The sequence below is a fragment of the Barbus barbus genome (assembly GCF_936440315.1).
Source record: "Barbus barbus genome assembly, chromosome: 1".
Classification (NCBI taxonomy): domain Eukaryota; kingdom Metazoa; phylum Chordata; class Actinopteri; order Cypriniformes; family Cyprinidae; genus Barbus; species Barbus barbus.
In genome coordinates this window covers 18,737,414-18,759,879 of record NC_136729.1, presented here as the reverse complement: position 1 = coordinate 18,759,879, position 22,466 = coordinate 18,737,414, and the positions used below count along the sequence as shown (strand labels likewise).

General features: G+C 37.5%; 1 protein-coding gene across 13 annotated transcripts in view; it reads right to left on the bottom strand.

The window, feature by feature from the left end:
• LOC306873643 (myosin-binding protein C, cardiac-type-like) overlaps positions 1-22,466 on the bottom strand; it is a 36,307-nt gene that overhangs the window by 11,951 nt on the left and 1,890 nt on the right. For 4 of the 13 annotated variants that reach the window (XR_013784512.1, XR_013784513.1, XM_079423073.1 and 1 more), the window contains exons 2-25: positions 21,744-22,013; positions 20,231-20,374; positions 20,029-20,115; positions 19,797-19,945; positions 19,575-19,692; positions 19,407-19,455; positions 19,067-19,111; positions 17,293-17,352; positions 16,053-16,076; positions 15,680-15,843; positions 13,240-13,372; positions 11,878-12,002; positions 11,646-11,751; positions 10,502-10,668; positions 9,148-9,313; positions 8,226-8,332; positions 8,083-8,112; positions 7,778-7,917; positions 5,043-5,202; positions 4,613-4,717; positions 4,138-4,326; positions 1,433-1,567; positions 600-767; positions 129-217 (exon numbers count right to left, since the gene is read on the bottom strand). Coding sequence is in view for 8 of the 13 variants with exons in the window: in XM_079423073.1 (XP_079279199.1) it covers positions 129-217; positions 600-767; positions 1,433-1,567; positions 4,138-4,326; positions 4,613-4,717; positions 5,043-5,202; positions 7,778-7,917; positions 8,083-8,112; positions 8,226-8,332; positions 9,148-9,313; positions 10,502-10,668; positions 11,646-11,751; positions 11,878-12,002; positions 13,240-13,372; positions 15,680-15,843; positions 16,053-16,076; positions 17,293-17,352; positions 19,067-19,111; positions 19,407-19,455; positions 19,575-19,692; positions 19,797-19,945; positions 20,029-20,115; positions 20,231-20,374; positions 21,744-22,013 (2,930 nt within the window). In the remaining 5 variants the exon portion in view is untranslated. The remainder of the gene's footprint in view (positions 1-128; positions 218-599; positions 768-1,432; positions 1,568-4,137; positions 4,327-4,612; positions 4,718-5,042; positions 5,203-7,777; positions 7,918-8,082; positions 8,113-8,225; positions 8,333-9,147; positions 9,314-10,501; positions 10,669-11,645; positions 11,752-11,877; positions 12,003-13,239; positions 13,373-15,679; positions 15,844-16,052; positions 16,077-17,292; positions 17,353-19,066; positions 19,112-19,406; positions 19,456-19,574; positions 19,693-19,796; positions 19,946-20,028; positions 20,116-20,230; positions 20,375-21,743; positions 22,014-22,466) is intronic. The other 9 variants (XR_013784510.1, XR_013784511.1, XM_079423078.1 and 6 more) reach the window with 3 other exon arrangements.

The window sequence follows — 22,466 nt, the reverse complement described above, 5'->3', positions numbered from 1 at the left end:
CAGTGTGTGGAAAATAATGTGTTTTTTTCACCTTAAACCGCATAAACACATTGCATTACACCAAATACACAAAGTAATGTTCTTTTTAGCAACATCATATGACCTTCTTTAAGGGTGACTTTTCTCACCTGGAAGGGGATTACCAGGTTAATCGTTTCTCCTACTTTCTTGATGAGTGTCTGGCGGAGGTTACGGGGTAGCCAGATTTTGGGTCGCTCTGCAATAACAGATTGCAAGTGATTCACATGGTGGCCCTGCATCTTATAATATAATAGTCTGTCTTACCACATCTCATTTCCTATCTCATTTCCTTCCCAACAGTGAACTGTAATGCAATGCAATAGATGGATCTTCACTGAAAAATGAAGCTCATTTGCCTGAACATTAGCATTTGTAAGCTTACTTTCATTCTATTATCAGGTAGACTCATCTGTAGCAAGAAGAATTAAAATATGGTGTCTCTAAAAACAATCTAGAACACAAAAAGTTGACATATTTGAACCTCTAGCAGACCACATTGTGCAAAACCCCATCACTCTAAAGTGTTGACCTTAAATGGGCTAGCATAACATTTTAAGATCATTCTCTGTGTAACTCACGCATGATTTCACGGATGGTGACTGCTTGTTGCAATGTGGCAGGAAGGCTTGGGCCTGCCATGTTATACGCCCTCACGCGGAACTGCATCTTCTCTCCAGTTGGCAGGTCACGAATGATCACAGAGGTCCTTTCTGTGAGACCCGAAAATGCAGGAATCCATTCATCCGCTAAGGAGATGAAATAAAGGTTTCAAAAACAGAGCAGTGAGAATTTATGCTGAATATTCCTCAGATTATTATGTGTTTTACACCTGAATTTCTGAAGCTATACTACCGCTCAAAAAGGTTGGGGTCAATGTAACTTTTTTTAAGGAAACGTATACCTTTATTCAACAAAGATGCTTTAAATTGATCAAAAAAATATTTACATTGTTCATAAAATAAAAATTTTAAATAAATGCTGTCCTTTATTTTCCATCAAAGAATTATGAAAAATTAAGAAATGTTTATTGAGCACCAAATCAGCATACAGAATGATTTCTGAAGGATCATGTGACACTGAAGACTGGAGTAACTGCTTCTGAAAATTCAGCTTTGCCATCACAGTAATAATAATAAAATATATATATTTTATTATTTAAAATACACACACACACACATATATATATATATATATATATATATATATATATATATATATATAAAAATAAATAAATATTTCAATATGTTTCTGTTTTACTGTATTTTTGATAAATGCAGCTTTGGTGAAAATAAGAGACAACAAATATTTTAAAATCTTACTCACACCAAACTTTTTTAAAACAAGTATATTCTCATAAACATTTAAAGAAATTCTGTCACACATATAAATATTTAAACCATCCCATACTTACAGCCTTCCTTGCAGTACTCAACCCCATAGCCTTCAAGTTCAGCTGAGCCTATCCTCTCTGGAGCCCTCCATTTCAGAGAGATGGTGGTATCGCTGATGTCATCCACACACAGGCCAGTGGGCTCGCTGGTAGGAGCTGTGGACAGGAAGTTGATACAAATGAGTATGTATTTCAGTCAAAAGAAACTATGTTCTTGTATAAAGGTTTGGCCAAGTACCATTTCATTTGTACTGGCAGCTGGAGTAAATCAATCATGTACCATCTGACACTCTTATTTGTCTTTACATTATCACTTTAGCCAATACATTGGTTAGGATTTTTGCACCTAGCTCTGAAATGATGATGTACTAAAGATTAGCTTTGTCAACTGACAGCAATCAGTTCAAAAAGTGTGTATGATGTATTTTGAGTGCAACATTTGCTGTATTACACTTATATACTGTTACTAAGCCATCAAAGACAAAGATAGTACTGGAGACTTTTAATACATAGCTGGATTACTAGGTCTTGTCATTGTGGTCTCCAGTAAAGTTCCACTAAACAATGTGAGAAGAGCATTGTGTTGGCATTCAACTAAGCAGCCATGGAAACTATGGAAGCAACCTCAATTGTGTGATGTTTCTCTCCATTTGCCTTTGAGACTACCTTCACAGAAAGCCTTTCATTACTGACAAGAATAACCAACATTGCTTGAATGAGTCTGAGTTTAACTTAGGGTAGTGGTGATAAGGGCCTCCTGAAGATAAACATGCTGTCTGCTGTGATTTGTAAGCAAGCTAAAGTCGAAAATGGTTGTGCCATATTTAAGCGCCAATGACATGCTCAGGTCAAGCTGTGCATTTATGAAGACTGTGAACTTGCAGCAAATCCAAGAACATCTATTCATATCTAGTCAAGAGTTATCTAGAGTGGAAAAATTATTTAATTACTTGACATGCAAACAAGCACACTAAATATGAGGCCAATAGAAAAAAAAAAAAACAGAGTAAAATTATCAGGCTTTGCTTTGCTATGCTTATTCAGGCCTTAGGGTGCATTCACATTGACCATCCTTCTGCAAATTTTCATGGTAAAATCTCGGCCTAGTCATTTCAACAGGAATTTGCAGTCGGGAATGAGAGTGAAATATTTGCCAACACAGATTTTGCATCAGGTCCAAGATTCAACTTGATGCAACCAGCAGAGCACCACAAGTAGACTTCTGTGTGAAATGTCTTTTATACATTGCCACATCTCAACTGCATATCATTACACAATCTTAATACAATACCCATGTGGACAGGCATTATATGGTTTAGGTTTTAATGCTACTCTATGCCGTATTCTTGAAATAAGTTAATGACAATGATGCATCAAGACAGGTGCAAAAAGATATATAAAATTGTCACAGAGAGTGGTATAATCCCTGGCGATTAATAATCTCCACAAAAGATAGTTAGAAATAGACGCCTACTGCCAACAGGTTTAGGCTCTGGTTCCGGCTCTGGTGGGGAGGCAGTTTCCTTTGGAGGTGCTTCTGCAGATGGTGTCCCTTCCTCTCCCAGTACTGCTGGAGAAGTTCCATCTTCAGGTGGAGGAGGAGTTGCCTCCTCAGCTGGAGGTGCAGGAGCTTCAGCACTGGCCTCTTGTGCAGGTTCTTGTGGAGGTGGTGCTTCTGGCTCTGGCTCTTTGGTTTCTGCTGGGACATCGGGCACTGGCTCGGCTGGTGGTGCTTCAGCTGGCGGTGCCTCAGCTGACTTCTTCTCAGCAGTCTTGGGGAGCATCGGTTTGGTCATTCTGTCTCTGAATCACTTCAGTCTGGTGTGTTTTACAAGTAGAGCCTCCTGAAAAGTGTCTGTCCGTTCTGTAACACCTGCTGTGGTCTTCTCTAGGCACAGTGACGGTGACAGGCAAGTAACAAAGGAAGTGCACTGTCCTGCCCCCTCCTCTCTTTTGTCAATGCAGTAGATACAGCTTTGCAAAGTGCTAACATGCCATTATTTATAGAGAAGGATGCCATGGATAGTTTCCTAATCAGCTGTCTTGTAACAGACAACAGTCTACACAGATAGCAAGGCTTTTAACGCAGCTCACTCACATAATCAAGATGAGCAAAACATTAATGCATCATTAACATGTTATATTGTTTAAACTGAAAAGGATCTTTTCAGACCACTTTAAAAGAACACAACCTGTTAATTGTACCAATTATATGCATGAAAATATATGGCTAAATAGCTCTATGTGCCTGGAGAGGAACAGCAAGAGATAGTTCATCCAAAAGTGAAAATTATTTACTCACCCTCATGACATTCATGACGTTTCAAGACGATATTTTGTAGAATGTTGGTAACTAAACTGTTCCCATTGATTCACATTGTATGGACAAAAAATAAATGAAAAGCAATGGGAACTGAAACCACAGAAGAACAACATGAGGGATGGTTAAAGAATAAGTTTTTTTTTGTTTTGTTTTGTTAAACTATCCCTTTACTTAAACAGATCTTGGATCTTTCCAAAAAAAAAGGCAATATTAAATCACAAGATATCACAATGAAAGCAATGGATGGAATCCATAAAACTGGTATTCAGCATATGCTATCCTCCTTATTAGCCACAACATATTAAAATTAAATATCTGCAACAGAGGCTTAAAAGGAAAGTAGGGGAAACAAACAAGTTCCTAATACGTAAGCAAAGTTATAAATCAAAGCAGTGGAACTCACCAACTGGCACAAATGGCTGGGAGGCAGCACTGGGACGTGACATGCCAATGGTGTTTACTGCGTAAACACGCATTTCGTAGGATACACCCTCAATCATTCTCTTGGCTTCATATGTGGTCTCTTTATAAGGATCAAAATTGAGTCTCATCCATCTATAGCTCTTTTTCTTCTTCCTTTCAAGAACGTAACCTGAAATACATGAAGAGCACATTGTTATCATCATGCATTTCCTCTATAGTGTACATTTAAAAGAGGATTTTCAGCTATATTAGTAGGTCATTTTTCATAATATGCGGCTCCTTATAATATAATAGGCTCCTTAACTTCAAGTTAGAAGAAGTTTGCGTTAAGTACAATTCATTCATAGTTCTTCAGAACATGTGATGTCAACAAGATTTACTTAATATATGAAACACTTATAGTAACGCTATCGATAGCTCTGTAGTAATACTGCGTACTATTATTATTAAGTCACCTATGACTGGCTGGCCACCATCAAAGAGTGGGGGATCCCATTGGACAACACATGAATCTTCACCGACACTAAGGATTCTGGGAACTTCAGGTGGGTCTGGCACATCTGTAAAACATCAAAAGCTCAGTCACGCCATTTCTTCTGTACACCTAACATCAAAGGCATTTTGCTCTCAAATGGCAGCTCTATTCTATACATCTGAACACTGCAAACCTTCTGAAGGCAATACACACGGAGCATAAACAGACAGAAAAAGATGTGGACAGTTTAGTTTGTGGCCTTTTGATGCATTATATTTTAGTGCAGTACTAAAGTGAAGTGTACAAAAGAGTGCTGCAACATAGCCTATAATGAAATTAGGGCCTAACTTCAGCCTCCCAGACAACAGCTGTGAAACGTACCCATCATAATGTGATTTAAAGAAGCTTACCAACAACTTTGACATTAATGTCAGCTGTATCCTCTCCAGCAGGATTGCGTACAATGACGGAGTACACGCCCTCATCCTGACGCTCCGCCCCCTCAATGGTAAAGATACAATGGCCTTTGGTACTCTCCACATGGACACGCCCATGTGAGTCTGTTAGCACCTGAACAACCAATCATAACCACTTGTTAAAAATGTTACAAATAAATCTGGATCAATCACAGGCCTTCAAATTCAACCTTGAATTCAGGCAATCAGGAATAGATCACAGAGGAAGATCTAACTTGCAAATGCCAAAACACCCATAGATGCCACAAATATCTGAATTATCAGATAAAATACATTACCTGTTAAATACCCCCCTAGTTCCTATGAATGGATGGTGCTTCCATTTTATTTGAAAACTTTATACTTTAGATTATAAAAGATTCACTCACCTTGTAGACACAGTATTCTACAGAGTTGTGTGTGATTTGTGTGAAAAACTTGCTTCATAACTGTCAAGATCTCAAAAGTATGATGATTTGTGTGTCAAAGTGATGCTTGTGTTAATGTTATAGCAGCTTGTTTCCTTTTTACCCAGGAAAAGACAAACCACAGTTAAAGTGAAGAAAAAAGATGCTTTATCAAATTTTAACAATTTCCATCAATAAACTATATTAAAAAAAGAAATACTGAAAGAGTGAATATATACACACGTGGTCAGAATTGTTGGCACCCTTGGTAAATATGATCAAAGAAGGCTGTGAAAATAAATGTGCATTGTTAATCCTTTAGATCTTTTTATTTATCACAAAGCTTTGATTGGATAATAAGAATTTAAAATGGGGGGAAATATCATTATGAAATAAATGTTTTTTCACAAATAGATGTTAGACACAATTACTGGTACCCATAGAAATTCGTATGAGTAAAATATCTCTGAAGTATATTCCCATTCATATTCACAATTCTGAGCACACCAGCGTGATTATGAACATGAAATTCATCCATGGCTTCCTGTTTCACAGAAATATAAATAGGAGGGAAAACAAAGGCCAAATTAATCACCCATCACAATGAGAAAAACCAAAGAATATATTTCTGATGTGCAGCAAAAGATAATTGAGCTTCACAAATTAGTGAAGGGGCTTTGAGAAAAGAGCTAGAGCAGTGAAAATTCCCATTTCCACCATCAGGGCAATAATTAAGAATTTCCCATCAACAGAATTTTATGAATCTGCCTGAAAGAGCATGTGTGTCTATATCGTCCTAATGCATGGTGTGAAGGAGAGTTTGAGTGGCTAAAGACTCTTCAAGGGTCACAGCTGGAGAATTGCAGAAAAAGGTTGAGTTTCGGGGTCAGAAAACCTTTTAAAAAAATGATCAAACAGCACCTACATCACCACATGTTGTTTGGGAGGGTTTCAAGAAAAAAATAAAATAAAAATGCTTTCACCAAAAAATGATCTCCAGTATATTCAGTTGTCAGACACGACTGGAATTTCAAATGGGACTGGCTTCTATGGTCAAATGTAACTAAAAATTTAGCTTTTTAGCAGCACATTTACACCCTATAGAAAATGAGTGAGGTGAACTGAAGAGGAGAAGCACCGTCATGGAGCTGGTAATCTGAAGAATCTGGAGTGATTCTGGATGAAGGAATGATCTCTTGTCAGGTGTTCTCTAACCTCATCAGGCATTATAGGAGAAAACTCCTATACTATTTTGGCAAATGGAGGTTTCAAAAAGTAATGAATAAGAGTTAATTGTGTCCAATGTGTATTAGAGAAAAACATTTATTTCATAATGATATTTCCCCCATTTCATAAATAATAGATCAAAAGGATTAAAAATGCAGATTAATTTCCACAGACTTCTTTGATCATATTTACCAAGGGTACCAATAATTCTGACCACGTGTAATTAATATATATATATATATATATATATATATATATATATATATATATATATAGAGAGAGAGAGAGAGAGAGAGAGAGAGAGAGAGAGAGAGAGAGCGTGCCCCTGGATAAATTGATCAAGACTTCAACATCGTGCAATGTAGGTCAATGACATCACAGCCAAAGCAAGAAGCATAAAAGACACATGATTATGAGCTGCGTACAAGCAGTCAGGGATTGTTAAGGCCCAAATTCACTTCACCGTTCTTTACCGTCCATGTATGCCTTGGTTCAGGTCGTGACTCTCCCTCCTTAAAGCTACCCTACATGAGCAAAGCAGAAGCCGTGAAGCCATGGCAACCAGGTCAGAGGTTAAGCGTGAGAAACTGAACTATCAACCTTCCATCTCAGCACAAAACTCCCAGTCCCAGTGAGCCTCGACAAGACTTTCTGGTTATGGCTGGGAGATGTTACAGTACCTACCTGTCAAGGCTTCTGAAGCCCAGATGATGGATCTCCTGTTACATTTGCAGGACAACATGGCAAATTGTAAAGAATTACAGTAACATAAAGCACACCACAAACTGCAGGTGAATTCAAAAACATAATTTGTCCTCAAAAAATGATTTTCTAACTAAATAACATTCTAAAGGAAAAGTTTAGTGTAGGTTTGGGGATTCTGTCGTTTTTGACAGGGCTGCATTTCTCAAGCAGATCTTACAGATCATTACTGCCAATGGTATCTACAATCTACTTAAGCTTACAATGCTTTTGGGAAACACAGCTCAGACCTGTTCGCTCAGACAGGGATTGTTAGAAATCGATACCAGACAAAATTTAATGAATCGCTCCTACCTTTTCTCCTTTTGTCCAAACCACAGTGGGCGCAGGATCTCCAGTAATTGGTACATCTAGTCGCAGTTTGTTTCCAGCCACAACCAAGATTGTGGACTCAGCGGTGCGGCCCATGCAGTCTAGATGAATCTTGGGAGGATCTTAAAAAAAAAGAAAAAAAAAAAGAAAAAGTTGTAATTTCTAAAAATTAAGTGTTACAAAAAAGGGTTATTTCTTTATTTCATATCAATATTTATGGTTTAATGTAGTTACAACCAGAAACACATCATGATTACAAATGATATTTAAGCTGTTTTTATTTTTACCTTGGCGAGGAACAAAGTCGATCTTGACCTCTGTAAAGATAAAATACAATTATTTCAAAATCATGGCACAGATTTTTATTCCTTTATTTTTTTTAAAGAGCAGTTTAAACTCACATTCTTCAGTAATAATTAAAAGGATGTACCTAAAAAGTTGAGTTTGGCAGAAAGATTAAAGGCATAGCCCTCAGGAACGAAGGTGTAGTCACCCTCATCCTCTGGCTTTACGTCATCAATGGTCAGCTTATGAATCCTAAATACAAATAAAAAAGTAACTTCACAATATAAACAGCAGTTGTAACAAATAGCGAAGTGATGTTGTAACATCCATATTTTCAAAATCATGTATCTTTTCATTTATTAAGAAAGGGACCTGGGGTTGGCACTCGACAAACACTACTTTTCTGACAATGAAAAGTGTGTTTTATCGTTTCAGTTTTGTTCGTCTGTTTTGATTCAGAACCAGTGAATGATTCTTTGAATAGGTCTTTTCAAATAATCAAAAGAGTTCACGATTCAGACTGAATCATTTCGCACGTCACTCACGCTCTGAATTGTTTGGTGCCATTTCTTTTACAACTTTTACAATAGAGCAGGGAACAAAAAGAACGCTGGATGAAGGTACAAGTAAAGAAATTCCAAAATGTGTAAAAAACTAAAATTACCATAAAGTTACAACGGACTACGACAATTTAGACATGTGCTTGTGATTTATGTAAACAGAATACTTGGTTCATTACCATAAAAATGCCACAGGTCTACAATGGTGTAGTGTACTTTAAGACTTTTTTTTTTAAATGTATAGTTTACCATTTCAATGTTATTTTATTTTTTTATTTTCTATATATACCATGTTTTATTATACTTAAAATTTTATACCTCTAGAGCTGTTTTGCTTTTGGCAGTATTTTGCAGGTTGAGTTACTTACATTGTATGGCTACCATTCAGTTTAGCTAAACCAGGTTTTTTTAACCATAATTTGAAGAATGAACCTTCATTTAAGACTTTGCTTATAGACATCAAGAAATCGCCTTAACTTAATATTTATGGAACTCTCATGCACTTACCTGCCAATGTGTGTGATATGAGTTCTGGCATCAGGTTTCACCTCCACTCCATTTTTGTACCAGATGCCTTTCACATTCTCATCAGAAACCTCACATTTGAACACAGCCTGGTCTTTGGCCTTCACCGTCAGGTCAGCAATGTTTTGATAGACCTCTAGCTGTTTCTCTAAAGGTCAGAGGTCAAAGAGAACATGGTCATCACACATGACCAAAAACTAATTATGGATGCTTACCACATTACACCACAAAAGCTATTCTAGTATATTTTAATCTTCACTAACTAAAACGTAACATGGAAATACCACGTTTTTTGGATGTAACATCATAACATGGAAAAACTTTGAATTACCCTGATGTAACATGTAAACACCATAGTTTGTGAATATAGCTAGTAAATGTTCAGTACCCATAGTATTGACATCTGATACTGTACCATGTTTGTAAGGGATTTAGGCAAGTTAAAAATGGATAAAATGTTAATAAAAAAAAAAAAAGCATTTTATTTTTTAGAGCTTGACAACCCTGGTCACCATTTGCATTCACTGAATGAAAAAGAACATCCTGCCTGTTGGGGTTTATGGAAGAAAGAAATAATACTGTTTTGCAGCAACATGCAGGTGAGTAACTGATTCATGTTTGGGTGAACTATCCATTTAAGATAATAAAGAGAAGTGGGGGTAAAGTAAGGTAACAATCCCACTGACGGGCTGGTAGAGGTACAGTATTACTGGGCAGCTTTTTTTTTTCTTGGCACCTCTTGGTACTTGATCAAAAGCCCAGACAAACTGGTAGCAGACATACCTGGGTATCAGTTTGCTTTTAAAGTGCTATACATGCTTCAAGACTCAGAATAGAAGACAGAGGGAATAGAGAGAGTGAGAAAGAGACAGAAGCAAACAATAAAAAGAAATGGGAGAAAAAGGGAATGAGTCATAAATCTTTCTTAGATGCTATTAAAAGAGAGGGACAGAGCGGTATGTGACAATGACCGAAAGAGAGAGTGAGGGAGGAACAGACAGAGTCACCTGGTCTGTTAAAATATATGGGTCAGGCGGTCTAACAATAGCTGGCATGTTGGCATTATGAATGTTAACCTTGTACAGAAGGGTTGGTGGCCATGTTTTCTAAACTGATGAGAGGTGAAGTTTGAATGACATGGCCATGAGTGTGAAACCTTAATGACTACCATATGTGCAAAGCATTTTAAATAAATATATAATTAATTAATCCCTTCCACTATCAAGGGTGGAATTCGTTCAATACGTTACAGTATAAATCTGAAAACATCTGTAGCCGGGGACCCGAAGTCTGCAAATATAGGAGGACTTGAAACTCTCCAAATTCAGATATTTACCCTGAACCATGAGCTCTGCTAATGATTGCCCTCCATTGGTTTTCACTCTGTAGTGTCCACAGTCCTCCTTGGTCACATCATTAATGATAAGGACATGCTTACATCCATCTTTCTTGAAACGATACTTGAAGGACTCATCTCGGGTAAGTTCCACTCCATCTTTCTCCCTGTACAGGTCAGAAGTTTGGTATTCATTAATATCTGCTGATGTTTAGGTCAGAGTCTCATTGAACTGCAATTCACAATTCATATAAATAGGCCTATATGCACTTGAAGAAAAATTATGCAAGAAAAGATGTTAAATTACAGAAGGAAGAGTTCCAAGAAGATTTGCACCTAAACATAAAAGAACAAAAACATTTCTAAAGGTACTATCATGGCTAACAGTATTATGGCAATGATGTACTCTAATAACAACCTCTAAAATCTAAAGCTTGATTTATGAGCATTACTGCAGGGTAGTGGGAGCAATTGGGATAAATCAAATGGCTGACATAGTAAAGGACTAACAATTTATAATAAGTTGATAGCTGCTAATCTTTTCTCATGCTTGCATAAGCTTTTACACAGACCCCCAAGCGATGCAACTTTACATCCAAAGTTGCCAATTCATTCCAATCAGTTTAGACTACAGACAAAAACCCACATTATTGTACCCCATTACACGTGTAATATAAAGTCCTACATTGTGGCATTCCAGTACTAGGAACAGTATGTACTTTTGCCTTTCTCTAATCATGAATGTTATCCACTATTCAAGAGAGGTGCCATAAACCTCCAGAGACTTTCTCATTCCATTCTAGGACACTTGTGAGGTGCTAAAAGGCAGCTATGACCTTTTCCAGGCACTGATCATTTACAGGCCAGGGTGATATAAAGCCTTGGCTACAGCTATGGCAGAACCAGCACTCACTCACGCACCACCATCTGTCAGTCAGTGTGACTCACCCAACCAGCCAGCCAACCATGCTAAAAGAAACACATATGCCATCTACTGGACATCTGTGGAATGCCAGGACTCTGACTCATCCAGGACAGCTCGAGAAATGGTCACCTTTTCTAAACTCTTCTCTGGTGTTGTTTGATATCTTTTGCGTATTGCAGTCTAGTGCAGATATAAGTGTGTGCTTGTTGACAGACCTACCATTTGACTTGAGCCCCCTCTTCAGACACTTCACACTCAAACTCTACTCGTTCTCCCTTCATAACCATCTGATCCTCTAGGTTACGTACGATCAGAACAGGAGGCTCTGAAGTCAGAGAGAAAACAAAAATGCATAAATAGTATAGCTAAAAATATTTAAAATAATATAAAATATTTACTGGTCTATAACATTGTCTTTTCTTAGAGATTCCTGTCTGTGCAAGTGAATTACCTTTAACAAAGAGCTCAGTGACGGTCTTCTCTTCTCCAATCATGCATGTATAAGCAGCATCATCTGCCAGAGTACAGTTGTTGATAGTGAGGAAGCGTTTGTTGCCTACACTCTCAAAGATGTACCTGTGGGAAGATGAAAAATTGTTTACGAGCAGATCCAAGTTTGTTCTCTAGATGGCGACAAAGCATCACTGTTGGAGAGGCTTTTCCAAACATACATTAACAATACATGTCAGAAAATGCCCCTATTATGGATTTTTGAAATTACCTTTCATGCAGTGTAACAGCTCTAAGTGAATGAAAAAAGTTTTAAATATGAAAGTACACAGTGTATAAAGTTATTGTCCCTCTCAAAAAAAAAAGAGTTGACTCTAAATCATTGAAACAAGACGTTTTTAAAACGAATCCAAAGCCGTTTCATGTTGACCTCAACATGAAACATTAGCATATTGCGCCCATTTGTTGGTCTTTACCCTTGGTATGAATGAAAATGCAAATTCATTCTTTGCCACTAGGTGCCGCTTTTGGAGCAGTAAAATAGCTGTTTCGCAGGTAACGCTGTACACTGCACTGAGCTCACAAACGCTGCTTTTATTATGATCAATCACCGCAGATTAGAGTCATGCCAAGGAAGGGTTTGGAAAAATTAATCGTTGAGCGAATCGTTTGGGAGTCGTTGAGCAAGTAAGGTAAAAATAAATGCATAATCTAAGACAATTAAAGTGTTATGTTTTATTTGCATGCATGTCAGCCTTTCATTACCCATATTAGTTGGACTTTAAAGTGAAAAACCTTGATATAATGACAATATAATGTCAAAAATATTGTGGCAAACAAATAATAGACAATTGTAAACATATGACAAAACTCACTTTAAAAATTCTTCAGTTCACAAGATGTATTTTTATAAAAGTTTTTTTTTTTTTTACTAAGATCACTGAAAAATATTATTAGCCATTGAGGATAGTTTTTGTTCAATTGTTATTCGAGTCCTTAAACATCTGACAGCCTCCATCCGTTGGCACAGCTGACATCTGAGTTTACAGAGCTGCTATGTATTCTTGGAAAACTGTCCCTGCATGGTCAACAGGCTGTTTGAGACATCCAACCCCACAGAGACAAGCCTAGAAGTTGCTGATTGTGTTTAGGCTGCGTATTGTCATAAGCATGTTGTTGAATGCCACTCACTTGCTAGGGTTGACAGTGGAGAGCAGGAAGGGCAGACCATCCATAAGCACAAAGTGTTGCCAGACATCAAAAAAATTGAGAGTTAATTTGAATCCTTTCCATATACTTACAATTTTGAGAATGCATGTGAATCAAACATGTTTTTTAACAGTGAAATGACCCAAGTAAATACCTTCCAGTTGGGTGTAACTCTTGTCCATTTTTTAGCCATTTAACCTCAGCATCTGGATTGGCCACTTCAATTTGCAGTTTGATCTTGTGTGCCTTTTCGACTTGGTAGGCTGGGTCCAGCTTCCTCAGAAATGCTGTCGTTAAAATAAAGATGAAAAGCTAAGTCGCCACCATTAGAAAGACATGTGCTGCACATGAGCATGTTATAAAAGTTGAGGTTTTTATTGAACTGATCAGTTTCGAAGCAACAAAACTGCTGGGAGTAGGAAAGTATAGTTTGTTGTAATCCATTTAATATAGCTCACCATTATCATTGCAACTTGACCTATCGCTAACAGTCAAATTAGCAAATGACTTACAGTGCCTTGCAAAAGTATTCATACCCCTTCATTTTCTTTAAATGTTTTATGTTGCTGACTTATGTTAGACTGCTTTAAATTACCTTTTTTCACATCATTCTACACTACACACTATATAATGACAAAGAAAAAAAAACATTTGTGACAACTTTGCAAATTTTTTAAAGTGAAAAAACTGAAATAAGTACCATTCATACCCTTAACTCAGTACTTACTGTAGCTGAAGCACCTTTACAGCTTCACATCTTTTTGGGTATGATGCAACATGCTTTGCACCTCTGCATTCATCATCTGCCGTTCTTCTTCTCACCTCTTCACCTCTCATGCTCTGTCCAGTTGGATGGGGCCGATAGGCATTGTCAGGTTTCTCCAGAAATATTTGATTGGGTTCAAGCCCAGACTCTGGCCGTGCCACTCAAGGACATTACTGTTTGCTTAGGGTCATTGTCCTGGAAAGGTGAACCTTCTGCCCAGCCCGAGGCTCTGAATGCTCTGGACTAAGTTTTCATTAGGGTTATCACTATATTTTGCTGTGTAGAGCTTTTCTTCTACTATGATGAGTCCCTCAGTCCCTGCTGATGAAAAACACCCTCACAGCATGTGTCTGCTACCAGCACACTTTACTGTTGGGATGCTACTGTGCAGGTGATGAGCAGTGCCTGGTTTCCTACATACATGCTGCTTGGAACTGCAGGTTCATCAGACCAGAAAATCTTGTTTCTTACAGTTTGAGAGTCCTTTAGGTGGTTTTTTGCAAATTCCAAGTGGTTTTTCATGTTTCTTCACTGAGGGGTGGATTGAGTCTTGCCTCGTTGCCATAAAACCCAGATCGGTGGAGTGCTGCAGTGATATCTATCCTTCTGTAAGTTTCTCCCATCTCCATACAGTATATGGAGCTCAACTAGAATTACCATAAGCTTTTTGGTCAACACTCTAACCAAGACCCTTCCCCATCGATTGCGACAGCTCTAGGCAGAGTCCTGGTTGTTCCAAACTTATTCCATTAAGGATAACGGAGACTACATGCATCTGTGAACCTTTAATGCATCAGATATTTTTCTGAATTCTTTCCCAGGTTCGTGTCTTGACAGAGTCCTGTCTCCGCACTCTACAGGCAGGAGTGCACCTCGGGGCTTGTTTTTTTTTTTTATATGCTGTTTAAGCTGCAGACCAGGCATGGGCAACTTCGGTCCTGGAGGGCCGGTGTCCTGCAGAGTTTAGTTCCAACCCTAATCAAACACACCTGCCTGTAGCTTTCTAGTGATCTTGAAGACATTGATTAGCTTCTTCAGGTGTGTTTGATTAGGGTTGGAGCTAAACTCTGCAGGACACCGGCCCTCCAGGACCGAAGTTGCCCATCCCTGCTGTAGACCTTTTGATGAGGGGTGTGTGCTTTTCCAAATCATACTCATTCAATTGAATTTGCCACAGGTTAACTCCTTTTGAAGTGTAGTAACGTACAAGCTCCTGAGCTAAATTTCAAGTGTACCAGAAAAGGGTATGAATACTTATGCAGTGTAATTGTTTCTGTTTTTTATTTTTAATAAAGTTGTCACAATGTTTTTGTTTTGTTTTTTTTGCTTTGTTATTGTAATGTATGTGGAAAAAAAGTAATTTAAAGCAGGTATACATAAGGCAGCAACATAAGAAAAACAAGAAAAAAATGAAGGGGTATGAATACTTTCACAAGCCACTGTATATATGTCACTTATGTGGCCTGTACATTTAAGTGAAGTGACATACGGCCAAGTATGGTGACCCATACTCGGAATTCGTGCTCTGCATTTAACCCATCCATAGTGCACACACACAGCAGTGAACACACACACACACACCGTGAACACACACCCGGAGCAGTGGGCAGCCATTTATGCTGCGGTGCCCGGGGAGCAGGTGGGGGTTCGGTGCCTTGCTCAAGGGCACCTCAGTCGTGGTATTGAGGGTGGAGAGAGCGCTGTACATTCACTCCCCCCACCTACAATCCCTACCAGCCCGAGACTCAAACTGGCAACCTTTGGATTACGAGTCCAACTCTCTAACCATTAGGCCACGACTTCCCAAGGTTTCAACAAGGTTACAAACCTGCACTTTTCTTCTCTTCCTTTTTCATTTTCTTGAGTCTCTTAAGCATCCCCCGCAGGTCTGTGATTCCATACTGAAAGGCGATTTTTTCATACTCTGATGGTGGAGCCTTCTGGAGGATTTCCCATACGTCTACATCAGGCTCTGTGCTCACATGAACAGCTCTGCGGACCCACAACAGTGGATAGAAGTTGATCAGAACAGGTCAACCAAGTCCAAACATCTTATATCTTCACAATGTTTTGATATTGTTTTTAAATATTGGTTAAAAGAATAGTATTAAAGTATAGAAATGCAATTTACCATGGCTAATAAATGTTAACAAATGTTATTAAATAGATTTTTTAATCTGTATGTTTAAAAAAAATCTTACCGTGGGCCAGTTTTTAAGAAACTGCTGTACTTATGTAGAGACAGAACCCAAGCGTCAAGCATGGTAAAACAAACCACAGCAGATTATTGCACATTATCAAGCTCCCAGATCATATAGCAATGCATTGTTAAGCCATCAATACCATTTTACAATTCATATTTTATAAAGGCACTTAAAGCATGCAGAGTCATTGTGGCTATAGAAACTTCCTCCTTATTTAAATGTTTTATCTTCATATGCCTTTTGTGTTTATTAAACTCAAAGAGTTAGAAACTATTTGCATGAACGCACAGTGTTTACTGACATAATTTGCTATGCTGTCGTGTCAGAGACAGTGAATATGGGATCAATGTGTAGGATGTGAAATGGCGTAGGAATTGTGAGAGTTCTAGGTTTATTAATGTGATTAATTAGGAGTATATGAGTAATGATGAAGGAGTTTGCTAAAAAATTATTCAAACGTGACTTTGTCTATCTAGTTCCAAGTGGGTGTGCAGTCTGCGGCGTGGAAAAACTTAGAAGGACTAAAGTTGGCAATCAGTGGCTGATTAGGAAAGAGAATAATCAAGTTATCACACACACACTCGGCAATACAACACTCAACATTCCTTCATGCACAAGCATTCAGATCAGTGTGACTCACTTACTCTCTAAACATGGGAGTGGAACAGCCAGAGTAATAACACACAGGGGGAAAAATTATACATAGATGAGCCTTAGGGAAAAATCATTGTGTAGTTCAAATACTAAAAATAATAAATAAAAAATGACTGAATAAAGCTTAATGACTGTTAATTAACTCATTCACACCATATGAGTTCAAACAGCTGAGAACACTTAAAAAAAATCTTGGATTCAAAATCCATTTTAGGCATCAATCAAAAAAGCATTATGTAAAATGAATAAAATACTTTAGATTTTGTTAGATTCAACCAAAGTCACTTTAAGGCATCTAAATACATCTAAAGTCTTTGATTCAACTACTCAAAGGTCATTAATCAAAAATTTGTGACACTGAGCATGTAAACTCCTCTGTACAAATGTTAAATGTTATTGCTTCCATTGAAGAACAAAATGTACTTGCTCAGAATCATGTTAGCTTGAGTGCTGATGTCATTAAAACTGAATTATTTCAGTGCAAATTATGAATACATTGTTCACTTAGAATATTGCATTTTCAGTCTCAGATTTTAAACCCAAATTTGAATGTATCTGATGAATTAGATCTCTAAAGACTCACCTCTTTTTCAGTAAAGCACTGAAGTCCAGTTCACCTGAGTCTTCACCTGCATCTGTGCTACTGTAGGAGAGGAAGGAATCATGGACCACAAAACATGAGCACACAGAACTGTTACATTCGCACCTCATTGTAAGGTAGGTACATTTTCAAAATAGGCAAAACAGCTTCTATAACATTAAAATGCAGTCATTTATTAAAAACTGAAATGTATTTGATAAATTATTTTGTAAAAGAACAGAATATCAAGTATGTTGATGCAAATGACACGTGTTCAGGAGGTATTATTATCTATAAAACATATGGAATGGATGAACACTACTGTTCAACGGTTTTGGGATCGGTAGATTTTTAAATATTTTTGAAAGAAGTCTCTTTGCTCTCCAAGGCTACATTTGTTTGATCAAAAATTACAGTAAGTAAATATAATTTGTAAAATAACTGATTAATATATTTTAACATTTATTCCTGTAATGGCAAAGCTGACTTTCCAGCAGCAATTACTCCAGCATTAATTTTTTTATTATATTGTAAATGCATCTTTGCTGAGTACAAATATTTTATTTTAAACAAATTATTTTTGTCCCTATATATATATATATATATATATATATATTGTAAATGCATCTTTGCTGAATAAATATATGTATTTCTTTTAAACAAACCAACAAAAAAAGTTTAAAAGATCTTTTTGACCTCAAACTTTTGAATGGTTGTGTATACTGACACATAAGAGATATGGGACAGGTGTGTAGATGCACAAGCAACACATGCACATTTTACAGACATCATTACTGAGGCAATAGAAACTGGAACAGAGCTGCACTATACTGTTTTTGAACACACATTGTTAGAGGATGTCAAAGATGAGGGTTAATAACACAGAAATGCTGATGTACAGAAGAAATCCATAGCACACGCCTGCTACGATCACACATCACTGTACATATCAAAGACCCAGGCAGCTATATAGTTATTATATGGCAGCAATATTATAACAAGTGATCATCTCGATCCTTCTTTCAACATCTTGAGTCTTCTTTCTGATCTGTAAAGCTAGTAGTATTTGAAGGATTTGTATGTATGACCCATGATGAACTTTCTTTAAGGAAATTCTTAAAGACATGAAAAGGAGCAACAAAAGAGACATGTCACTCAAAGTTTGTGCAGCTAGTTCCACTGATTTTGACAAGTTGTCAGCCAAAGTTAAGAAGTGCATCAAGAGTTTTCTGTTATTATGTTTCAAATAACCAGAATTAAAATATTTCAAAACAGTCACGGACAAATGCAGTTTCTGATTAAACGGATGGCAGCGTTATTAGTGTGATCCTCTAATTTGCTCACTCCTAATCAGTGTCTGCACTTGAAAAGATCAGTGAACAGGGAAATCATATTCACTTTAAGTCCCCCTTCCTCTGATACACCAGTAATGAGTGTTGGGAAATTGCCCTTCTCACAAAAACAGAGAAAAGTGTGAGAAGAAACGGAAGAAGAGAACAGAAAGGAAATTAGAGTTTGCAAAGATCCTTGGAGAGTGAGTCATAAAGGATCAGCAATGACTAATATCACTCTCCTTAGATGTTGGCAGACAAAGGGAGAAGATTGAAAAGGACAGAAAGAAAAGGGCACGCTGTAACAGATGACTGGCAGAGGGACACGGATGGACACTGAAGGACTCAATGAATTCTTTTTGATGACAAATCAGAGGGTTTGGTTGGGTAAAGACAATGACTGTGTGAATATATCCCCAGCTGCTGCAGCAAACCCCTATAGCTACCTGCCAGGTTCTCCCATCTTCTTCTTACCACTTGCACTGGTGCTCCTGGGTAATCAGCAGTTCCAAAAAGGGTTAATGCAATATAAATACAAAATGTTATGCTATCTTTACATAAAAACAAACCACATAATGTAGCGCTAGGTTCTACGCACACAAAATCGTGTCAACAAACCCCACAACATTCAAGAAAGCAAACAAACCAGGTGAACATTTTAATATGCTGCGAAAATGGCAAGATACTGCTGGCCTGCACGAGTAATCATCTTTTACAAAATTTTATGATGCAATTGTTCAAATTAATACTTTGTAGTTCATTAAAACCACAAAAACAAATACTCACGTGCGTCTAAATGCAGTGCGAATATCAAACCCATCTGTTGTATGGGCCTCTGGAGTAAAATGTACACAGTGAAAAGCACACATTAGCAATTCATTTGGTAGTTATAAATTAAGACTTTTTCATTCCTTGTTGATATTTATTAAGCATGCATATAGTTATTTTTATTACCATGTACTACCAGGTCAAAATTGCAGCTGTCAAACTTGTCTCTAGAGGAGACCTCACAACGATAAGCACCAGCATAGTTGGCTTTAACCGCAATGATATGCATCTCGAAGGTGTACACCTGAATAGAAAATGGATAATTTTGCTCATTTTTGACTTTCAAGCTTTTCTAAAAATATTGAGATAGTACATTATATAACTGCTTGGCATTGACCATTGTCGGACCTTAGTGTTGCGGTCATAGTGCTCTTTGAGTTGCAGGTGCTTTCCTGACTTGCTGGCCAAATCCATCCACTTTCCTTTGAACCATTTTACTGTGGGCTTCTTCAGCAGAGATTCACCACACACCCGAGCAACAAATGTTATGTTCTCACCTACATGGGGGAACAGATTGGAAGAATTTTTTTATTTCATATGTACTACCTATTTCTTAGAGACCAGAGGCCCTGTTACTCACCTACATTTACCTCCCCACTTTGAGGCTTTTCAGTGAAAAGACCAGTAAGGTCCTGCCTTGTGTCAGGCTGATGACTCTCAGGCAGAGCTTGAAGAACAAACAGAACAATAGGTTTGTTATCCAATCAGTTTTAATGGCTGGATTTTAATTTTATTGAAATGAATTTGCATTTTTAAATATGTCTGTGTTTTTTTGTATTCACCTTCAGGTGCTGAGCCATCTGACACGGTTCCACTGGTGTCCGGTGCTGAGCTTTCAGTAGGTGCTGGTGGAGCCTCTTTAGGTTCTTCAGGCTTAGGTTCTGCGACTGCAGGGTCTGGGGATACAGCTTTTTGTGGTTCCTTCACTGCAACAGTGGGGAAAAAATCCTTAAAATGGCTTTCTGGCAGATGAAAACAAGTGGTAATAATAACCCATCTGGGTCATAGAAGTTTCCCCTTTCACTGTTGATGAATGTAAGTCCCTAAAGCCTTAATTCCAGATAACTAATTCATAATTCATCATTCCTGCATCTATAAAAGGAATTACATATCACAAAAAAAGGTCTAGGTCAGAGCAAGATGCTAATTCTTCAGCTCATGGGGCTCTTGAGTATAGCATTTTGAACTTAAAGCCAGATTCTGTGAGGCAAAAATTCAGAGACTAAAAATATTTCACACATGCCCTCAAAATGCAGTATACCTGTCTATTAATGAACATGCTTTTGCTTTTGCCTGTTTAGCTTTGATATCACTCTCTTCGGGATTCCAATGGATTCCACACAAATTATGACAGTCTTGCTTTTCATCTTCCGCTGTGTCTGAATAAATGGCTCTAAATACTTCACTAATAACCACTGACTGAATCGACGTTGTTAGAGATTTAAAATTCCCTTTAATCCCCATATATCCAGATAAAGCACAACGTTAATGGAGGATATGAAACATTGGCCATATATCATGTGACAAGTGTGCTATGACTAAGAAAAAATTCCACTAATATTATTATAATATTATGTTACACTAAACCTTCTGTTTCAACAAGGATAATTGTGTTGCTTTTTTTCTGAGGATTATAGCTTCAAATTAAATAAATTTTTAATGAAAGATTGAAAGATTTATTAAGCGAGCAAACCTGTATGAATGTCTTTGTTCTGCTGAACACAAAGGAAGATATTCTGAAGAATGTGGGAAACAGCATTGACTTCTGGGGCACCATTGACTTCCATAGTATTTTTTTTTTCCTACTATGGAAGTCAATGGTGCCCCAAAACAGCCTGGTTACAAACTTTCTTCAAAATATCTTCCTTTGTGTTCAGCAGAGCAAAGAAATTCATACAGGTTTGGAACTAATTGAGGGTGAGTAAATGATGACAGAATTTTCATTTTTGGGTGGACTATCCTTTTAATTTAACCCATATATTTTGTCCATGCAAAATGCCTAACAGGATCACAAGATCCACGAATGAACACTGAAGGGCATATATATTTTAAGTGAAGAACAGCCATAAGAGTTCTGGTGAGTTTCCCAAATTCCATAGCAGGCTGATAAATCCTTATAAATGGTGATAACATGCTCTAAAAAGGTGCTTTAAAAGCCAACCAGTTGCAAGAAAAGTGAATTGGAAAGGAATTGGCTGTGGTGCTGTGACTGTTTTACAAAAAAACAAAACAAAAGGTGGAGTAAAAGTGAGTTAAATACAGGAAGACGTGAGTCACCATCCAAATATCACCCACCTTCTGATTCTTTTATCTTTAATTCAAATTTGACCTTTGACACCCCAGCAATAACAGCATATCCCACTGCATCCTCCTGAACTATATTGTTTATGGTGAGAGAGTGTATATTGCCCTCCGCTGAGATGGTATATTTGTAACTGGATGCAATGTCCTTGGAGTCTCGCTGCCATCTCACTTTTATATCAGGCTTCTCAGACTCTGCTTCAAATATGACTGTTGCCCCAATCTCAGCCGTTTGAGTCTTTGGTTTCTTGGTGAATGCAGAGACTGAAGGAATGAGGAAGGCAGGGTAGGTCAGAAGGAAAGGATGCATTTCCAAAATCTCCACATCAGGCTTATATCTCTGAAAATGTCCTGCCCTGACACCATTTCCTCTCTAGCCTTGCCGATATCCCATAATTTAAATGTGCCTGAAGACTAAAGCCTTGTGCTAAGATGTCTCTAGATGTACACTTAAGTCACTATAAAATGAATGCTAGAATATGACGTCTAATTTATATTTACAAAATATAATTTTGCCCACCAAACTATAGCAAAATTATTACATAGCTGGTCAGGATTAAAAATAGAAGACAAACGCCACTCAAAATTACTTTTTGTAATGTTTGTGTCATTGTGCTTTTTAGCAATGTGCTATCTACATTCAAATCTATAAATGTAGTTCTAAATGGATTTGTAATGGTCTTATTTTTGTGTCCAGTGAAAAAAATCTATAACACA